Source organism: Cannabis sativa, chromosome 9 (assembly GCF_029168945.1).
Source record: "Cannabis sativa cultivar Pink pepper isolate KNU-18-1 chromosome 9, ASM2916894v1, whole genome shotgun sequence".
Lineage (NCBI taxonomy): Eukaryota > Viridiplantae > Streptophyta > Magnoliopsida > Rosales > Cannabaceae > Cannabis > Cannabis sativa.
The window spans coordinates 382,493-390,978 of record NC_083609.1 but is presented as its reverse complement, the minus strand read 5'-3'; the positions used below and the strand labels follow the sequence as shown (position 1 = coordinate 390,978).

The window sequence follows — 8,486 nt, the reverse complement described above, 5'->3', positions numbered from 1 at the left end:
GGAAAAAGCTCTTTATTGTGGTAAAATCAATAATCTCTATCTAACCATGTCAAAAAGAAAATCCAATTTTCATGGCTTATAATATTAACAAGTTTGAAGCTCATAGTTAAACCAATTCTCTCGTACAAGTCATAGTCATAGTCATAGATATTATATAATATTACATATGCACATCTACATATTTCATAAGTCACAATTCATTTTATATATATAAACTAAAAGGTTGTAGCTTCTCTCACTTGTGTGCTCCTCTCACTTGTAGTTGTCCTTTTGCAAAGAAGGACATCATTAGTTTGTATTTTCAACATCCACCCCTCTCAGAGAATATATGTTGCATCTGCACGCTTGTTGCATCAGCTGTAGTATGATGCATAACAAAAACTGTATTACCAAAGCCTGCAACAAAAAGCATATATGTATCTATATTTTTGTTTATATGTACAATTACAGACTAATATGTCGACAAATCGCCACCGTCGAAAGGCATAGTTAGGATCAATATGCCAAACGGTGTCACAAAAGCGAGTTCCAATCAGAGCAGACTATTGAGATTGTTTCAGCCAAAGGAAAATATTTTTTTAGGCCCTTATTGAAAGAAAATAAGGTAAATACCTATTATGTGTTTTATAAAAATTACCGAATAAAATCTCTATTTTATTAAATGACATATTAAACCTTATATTTTTCAAAATAGTACCGTAAACTAATTTTTTTGTCAAAATAAAAGTTAATAATAACTCAATCTACAGTTGTTATGACAAAACTGAATACATTTTCTGCATCTGTTCGTACTAAAATTTGTCTTCAAGTTAGTTATATTTTAAAAAAAAAAACTATCAAAAATTAAACCGAGAATACTATTTTGTACCATTTTGAAAAATATAGGATCCAATTTGTCATTCGGCAAAACAGAGAGTCTAATTAATAACTTTTACAAAACACACGATCCAAATGGTATTAAACCAAGCAAATATGGTAATTTTGAAAAATACCAAAAATAATATGCATATTTTGCAAAGGGAAGTTTTATTTTTGGGCCTCTGGATTGTGTCGGCCTTAACCCTAGTCTGCCTTAGCCCAGAACCAGCCCTAGTTGAAATGCAAGAGAAGATGTCCGATTTATAATAAAGTTAATAACTTTTTTTTTTTTTTTTTGATTAATGAAAGTGCCATAGGCACAATAAAGTTAATAACTTTGAAGACCTAGTAGAAGGAACAACAGAAATAAAGTTGAGAGTAATTGGAAAAAAGGAGACCTTTATTAATTTTTGTAATGTTCCTTTGCAAAATAGTCTCTTTTGATCATTGTTATAGTGTGTCTGGAAGATCATTTAGTAAATAATTATAGAGAAAAATGCTATTTTGCAAAGTGATCATATAAAAAGACTAATTTGTGAAGAACCCCATTAATGACAGGAAGACAAATTTTTATGTCACAGTGCCTCATCTGAGAAAAAAGTTGCACAAAAATGGTGAGCAAAGAAACAACTTTGTCTACCAAAGTTGCAGCTACTATAACCTGTTTGCAAAACCAGGAATCATATTCTATATTATATAAAAATTTTGATATTATTAAGCTATATAAATTAGTGTTGCTTACCATCTATGCTCGGGTTGTGTTGTTCCATGTCGTCCTGTTCTTGCTCTGTTCGCATCAGGTCAGATGTTTCGCATTGAGAAGCATTTCCTATTGACATGGAAAATGAATCAGGAACATAAAATGAATTTCTACTACTGGTTGTCTGCTTTTTTGCAGCCGAAGATTCGGCTGTGGAGCACAAGTCTTCATCAGCTCTTGAGATCCCGTCTTTCAAGAGATTCTCCGGATTTTCCTCTTGTATACTTTTCGGCCTCTTCTTATTATTAGTATTCTTTAAGTTTTGAAAAGATGGAACCCTTTGATCATTAGATGAATTAGTATAACATGAAGGTGGAGCTCTTCCCTTTAAGACCACCTTCGGAATGGCCATGGTTTCAACACGATCAGAGTTATCAAAAACTTCTTCATCTGCTGCAGCATTTGATCCCGAACCCCTTGAAGCTGCATCAAGTTCCCACATCTTCCTTATAGCTTTAGTCAAATGTTCTCTAGCCAAGTCAATATCAATGATTGGTCTTGGATAGTTCAAACCCAACTCTACTCCTGAAGCTTTGAGCACAGATTCGGGTGCATCCCACGGATGATGAATCCACTCAGTGGACAATCGTGCTAACTCCGGTAGCCAATGCCTCACATATTCGCCTTCAGGGTCAAATTTTGAGCCTTGAACCTGGCATCAATGCTCACATTTTTTAGATTGTATAAATGCTGTTGAATATCAGATTGCAAATACTATTATGACACTAAAAAATAAACTTTCTTTCTTCCGAATTTCGCTTCCTTGAAGCATACCAAATATAACTCTAGATAATTTTTTAATGTCACTATGCAAAATAGCCCTCAAAGAATATGTTTTTGACAAGATTATGCCAAAAAAAATTAACATGGTCTTGAGTAAGTCTGCAATGTCATTTTGTAAAGAACTATCAAAACAAAGCTATTGAGCAAGATGCCTAGAAAAATATAATAAATAAAAGGTTAAATTTTTATTACCGAACGCCCGAATATTCTATCAAGATTCATACTCTGTATTTCAACCTCAGAGTTAAAAACAAAATAATCTTATATGCTATCAAAAGTACAACATATGACATAATCTGAACCACAATGAAATGATTCAGCTCTACAGAAAATCCCACATACTGAAATGAGTAGTATGGAAGATTGACCCTCCAAACCATGATGAATCTTAGACACAGCTATGCAAAAGTTGTTTCATGATGAGCAAAACAAATGGAAGCCACATCCATAAAAATCTGATGTTCATGTAGTGATATATAAGCGAAACAGAAAAGCAAACCTCTGGACAATCCAAACGTTCGAGTTCATGGCCATCCGGTATACTCCCTGATATATACTGCCACCCAAGAATATCACTTTCCAAGTCTGCATCCAAAAGTGTGTCCCAGAAGTACTTCATACCCCATCTCCAAGGAATAAGCAAAACTTTCACAGCGAAACACGACACAATCACTCTAATCCTGTTGTGCATCCACCCAGTTGCCCAAAGCTCTCTCATTCCAGCATCAACCAAAGGGTAGCCAGTTCGGCCTTGTCTCCAAGCCTTAAAATGAGCAGCGTTAGGTTGCCATGGGAAATATTTCAAGTTATTCAGAAGTGATCTTTCGTGTGTAAAAGGAAAATTAAAACAAAGATAACGTGAGTATTCTCTCAAACCGATAGCCCTGATGAATGAAGTTACACTTTGTTCGCCAACCGAGTTCCCTTCATTAGTCCATAGTATCTGCTTCATTCTTGCATATTGGAAAACTTTTCTCACACTTAATTCCCCGAAATGAAGGTATGGAGACAAAAGTGATGTGTTGTTACCTCCAACACTTAACCTATTGTTTGAATAGTCAAGAAGATTCTCCTCAATAAATTCATTTAGAGCCTTATCGGCATTGCTCCACCCTGGTGACCAAGCTCTTCCTAGAAGGGCATTGCTAGATTTTTCTGAATCGTCCTCTAGACCCAATTCGTTGATCGAAAACTTTGTCATTGTTCCTGTCAATGATAACACAAACTATTGTCTCATCTGTTCTTACTTCACATCTGTTTATTTCTTGGAAAATTTAGCATTAAAAATTGAGTATTTGCTGTACCATAAGCTTTGAAATATACCTGAAGCTGGTAACAATTTCCATGGAGGAAGAATCGAAACAGGTTCAAGTGGCATTTGTAAACACTTCTCCCAATATGCCTCAAAGGTAGTAAATGCATTTCCACTATCATCATACACTTCCCATGGCTCAAACAACAAATCTCCATTGTAGCTCTGCACAGAAATGCCTAACTCTACCAGTTTTTCTTTGATGTTATGATCACGAACAAGAGAAACGGGATCTGAGTAAAGGAAAGCAATAAGTTTATTGGGTTAGATAGAGCAATAATCCCATCTAAGAATTCTGAAAAGATCTCAATTTGATGAACTAAACAGCCAAAAGCTTCAAAATGACATTGAACATATGAACTAGCAATACATAATTCAATTTAACAAAGTCAATAACTTACCATAAAGATGGTTAAACACCACTTTAGTAGCTCCAACGGCATTGATACACTCCAAGAGAGCATCCAAAGTACTTGACGTTTTAATAAGAACAAGCTCAGCCCCAAGTGAGATCAGAGACTTATTCAAATGGGCAAGAGATTGTTTCAGCCACCACCTCGAAACTCGACCTGGATAGAACTGTCCTTCCTCTTTAGGACACCATATAAACACAGGAAAAACACTACCTTCCCTAGCAGCAGCAGCCAAAGCAGGATTATCCTCAATCCTTAGGTCCCTTCTGAACCAAACTATAGTCTTGTTCTTGTTACTATCCATATTGCATAATAAACCCAATTCCTAAAACACCTTGAAATCTTCTCTAAATCATTTTCTCAAACACTTGAAATACAAGATCTAAACTTTTTTCAATTTAAAGCTTTACCAACTTAAACCCCACCATTAATCCATCAAAGAAAGAAAGCTCCACCACAACTGCACCCAAATAAGAATACAGATAGATCAAACACTCATGTGACTATGTGCCATGGATCTGAGTCAAACCCAGAACAATAAAATCATTAAAGAACATTATCCTTAAAGACCCAGAAATTAGATTATAGATAAATACCAAAAGAAAGAGAATATAATCAGACAAATCAGCCAATTGAAGTTGAAAATGAAAACTGATGATTCAAAGAAGATAACAAAACACCCATTTAAGCTAACTACCAACCAAAATAAGACCCATGTAAAAAGATTTATCTTTTAGCAACCTTATTAGATCATCTCTCTCTTTGATGAGGTAGAAATCAGACTTTTTTTTTTTCACCAAAGAAAAAAATATCAAGAGCTCAGTGAATCAAAGTGATGACTTTTCCATTGAAGTGTTGTTTTTTTTTTTCTCAAATTTATGTCAAAATCATGAAAGTGACTTTGGTGGGGAAACACTTCTGGTACCTTCGGTTAAAAGAAAAAATTAATAAAAATCCTAACTTTGAAGAAGATAAGAGCATATTCCTTCTCCTTTTTTCTTTTGGTACCAAGTTGTAGCAAGTATTGGTTTGATTAGTAATTTTTTATATTATTTATTAAATATTAATTAAAATTTTTATTTATTCAACTATTAAAATTATTAAATTTAAAATTAAGTTTAATTTTATTTACTAATTTTGACGTGGATAAAAATTTAGAAGACACAATTTAATATAAGTTAAAGTTCAAAAAACATTATTTAGTACATATCAAGTTCGCAAGACACAATTTTCTTTTTTTGCTGAAACGGAAGACACAATTTAATATATGGACATTGACACATTAATAAGATTGAATATTAGTCGGAATTCTTTAAATTTAACAATCTTAATAATTTAAGAAAAATTTTAACATTCTAAAAAATTCATAAGACATAATTTGATACATAAATTTTTATAGATAAAAATCATAATTAGTCTTTATTAAATAAAAAAATATAAAACTTAATATTAAATTATACTAATAAATATTCGGCACCTAGTGACATGTATTTCTTTTTTTTTTATACACATAAAATAAAGAGAAATGTTAGAGAGAACCAGTAGTATCTAGTACTTTCTTACGTGTCAATATTGTTATTGGTTTAACTAAGTATTAAGTTACATATAATTTAATAGAGATAATAATTTTTAAAAAATATCGCTAACTAATCACAAGACAACACGTCTAAAAAATACTAAACACTATTAATATCTAATAGTAATGCTCTAAAATAAAATTTATTTAAAGTCGCAACAAATAACATGTATTAATAATAATTAAAAGGATATGTTTAGGTAGGGAAATTTGATTTTCTATACTTAGAAAATCAAAAAATTTGATTTCTAAACCAATAATTTAAACCCTAAAAAAACTATACTTTTTTTTTCAAAACCCCAAAAATACCCCCAAACTAAAACTATCTCTCTTTCTCTCTCTATCTAGCCGGTCCCAAGAATCCCACACCCCAGGTCCGATGGTCGGACCATGGGGTCCGACCAATCGGACCCATCGGACCCCAAGGTCCGACCATCGGACCTCTCTCTTCCCCTCTCTCTCAAATCGCAGAAAAAAAAAAAAAAAAAATTAAAGCGGTCGGACCTTCAGTCCGATGGGTCCGACCATCGGACCACTTTCTTCCTCTCTCTCCAAAATCGCAAAAAAAAAAAAAAAAAAAAAAAAAAAAATTCAAAGGTCCGATGGTCGGACCTTGGGGGTCCGATGGGTCCGACCATCGGACCCCCAAGGTCCGACCATCGGACCTTTGTCTTCTTCCCTCTCTCAAATCGCAGGAAAAAAAAAAAAGTTTCAGATAGAGGGAGAGATCGGCGTTGGGGTTGCTCTTTCGGGTTGGGGTTGGGGTCGGAGGGGTTGGGGTCGTGGTCGACGGGGGTGAGGGTGGTGATCGGCGTTGGGGTTGACGTGGGTGGGTGAGGGTGGTTCGGGTGAGGGTGGGCGGTTGGGGTGAGATAGAGGGAGAGAGAGATGATGCAGAGAGAGAGAATATTGTGAGGGGGGTATTTTTGGGGTTTTGAAAAAAAAGGAATAGTTTTTTTAGGTTTTAAATTTTTGGTTTAGGAAAAAAAATTTTTGATTTTCTAAGTATAGAAAATCAAATTTCCCTTTAGGTAACTATAAACTGTATTTAAAGTCGACAAGTTCATAAAATTATTAATATTATAATGTTGGCTATAATTGTTTAGTTCTAGAAAGAGATGAAAATAAACTTTAATAATTGAGCCATAATAATAATAATAGTAATAATACACCACGTTTGTTGATTGTTCTCTCAATAATAATATTATTATTGTGATACGACAGCGTTTTGTTTGTTTGGGTATTTTTTAATACATTTCAACATTTTGTGTGGATTCGATTTCTGAAAATGGAAAGAACATCACTTTATAAGTTTATATATATATATATATATATATCAAGAAACATACTAAATTTTATTTGTTTTGTGCACCAACCAAATATTATTTATATTAAGATAGGTTATGACACAAGATACCAAATTAATGAACTTGAGATTTTTTTAATATTTATTTTTTTGAAAGGGAAATGAGTTTAACATAAAATAAATAGTTATAGATTAAAATAAATTATATTTAATTATACATAGATTCAAATTAGACTAATTTGCGATATAAATATTTAAGTTTAACTCTCGATTACAGAATAATAACTAAGTTTAATTTTTGACAGTATTGATACCTAAATTATATCTTTAAAACTTTTGTAAGGACCTAGTTATTAAATATCAAGTCAATGGCCACCTGACAGTTTTTAATTGGTCCATGTCATCAAAATTTTTATTTTTTATTTAAAAATTAATTTAAATATATAATAAAAAAATGACAACGACAAAGTAGGTAAGTTCTAGAAATATAATTTAATTATTATTACCGTCAAAAATTAAATTTAAGTATTTATCTAAAAGTTAAACTTAGATATTTACCCCGTAAGTTACTCTTAAAATTAAATTCAGTTAGAGATGATTAAATTTTATATAAAAATTAAGTTGACATGCAAGATCCAAAATTAGTATATTTAATTATGAATTAATATATAAGTTATAAATATGTTAACCTAAAATTAACTAATTTATTATTATTGTTTAGACAAAAAAAAATTATGATTTGGTTACTATATGTATTTAATAATGTAAAATTTCAAAAAAAAAAATAATGTAAAATTTCAAGCCAAGATAATAAAGTAATACTTTATTTTGGAGATATTTTAAGCATATATAATATTTTATTTGGATATATAATTAATTATATTTTAAATTTTGCCTATATTTACATTTTAATTTTGAGTTTACTACTAAGTTAAAATAAATTTCTGCATTATATAAATGAGTGTGGACAACTTGTTGCCACTATTTGTGACTAAGGTGAAGAAGAATGTGAATTTGGAGCAGACTCCCCGAATTGTAATCCTTAGAAGTGTTGTTGGGACCTTTTGTCCCAGAAACTGATCTAGGGGTTGGTTTGGATGAGCAACTTGGCACTAATATAGATGATGAGAGAGTGGGTATCGAATTTGATCATTCAGATGAGTTCGATGCTCCCTTTTACAACAATGATCATGTGGTTGATTTGGGTGTGGATGATGATGTGGCTACAGATGTACCTCCCCTGAGGATGGAACTAACTCCAAGCAACCAAGTAGAGTGACAAAGAAGACCCCCCCGTAGTGAGAATCGCCAAACACCAGGAACTAGTAGCAGTCGGCCAAGTCCTTCTAATAGTGCTCCTGTATCTGAATTTGAAGTTTCTACTAAATTCAAACCTCTTGTGTGGACAAGGGAAGACATATAGGAAAATAATGTGTATACAACATCTCTTAGTGGTACGCCTTCAGGGAGATATATCT

At 32.5% G+C, this 8,486-nt stretch overlaps 1 protein-coding gene across 5 annotated transcripts; it reads right to left on the bottom strand.

Annotated features, from left to right (window-relative positions):
- Window positions 1-5,152, bottom strand: LOC115722889 (cryptochrome-1). Of its 5 annotated transcripts, none has more exons than XM_030652242.2 (6): window positions 4,868-5,152; window positions 4,115-4,586; window positions 3,725-3,946; window positions 2,901-3,607; window positions 1,601-2,270; window positions 1-396 (listed from the first exon to the last, which is right to left on the bottom strand). In XM_030652242.2, the coding sequence occupies exons 2-6, from the start codon at window positions 4,428-4,430 to the stop codon at window positions 302-304; spliced, it is 2,010 nt and encodes a 669-aa protein (XP_030508102.2). In that variant the 5' UTR covers window positions 4,431-4,586; window positions 4,868-5,152; the 3' UTR covers window positions 1-301. The 5 variants fall into 5 exon arrangements, with proteins under 5 accessions (XP_030508102.2, XP_030508104.2, XP_030508103.2 ...); XM_030652244.2 differs by having other exon boundaries at window positions 1-357; XM_030652243.2 differs by having other exon boundaries at window positions 4,723-5,047.
- Window positions 5,153-8,486: the final 3,334 nt, after the last annotated feature.

What these genes read in the sequence shown, in the direction of transcription:
- LOC115722889 (XM_030652242.2), bottom strand. Translation starts at nt 4,430, where the DNA reads ATGGATAGTAACAAGAACAAGACTATAGTTTGGTTCAGAAGGGACCTA. An exon ending in GAAATTGTTACCAGCTTCAG is followed by an intron (nt 3,608 to 3,724) that starts GTATATTTCAAA and finishes TATCATTGACAG; the next exon opens with GAACAATGACAAAGTTTTCG. An exon ending in AACGTTTGGATTGTCCAGAG is followed by an intron (nt 2,271 to 2,900) that starts GTTTGCTTTTCT and finishes CATTGATGCCAG; the next exon opens with GTTCAAGGCTCAAAATTTGA.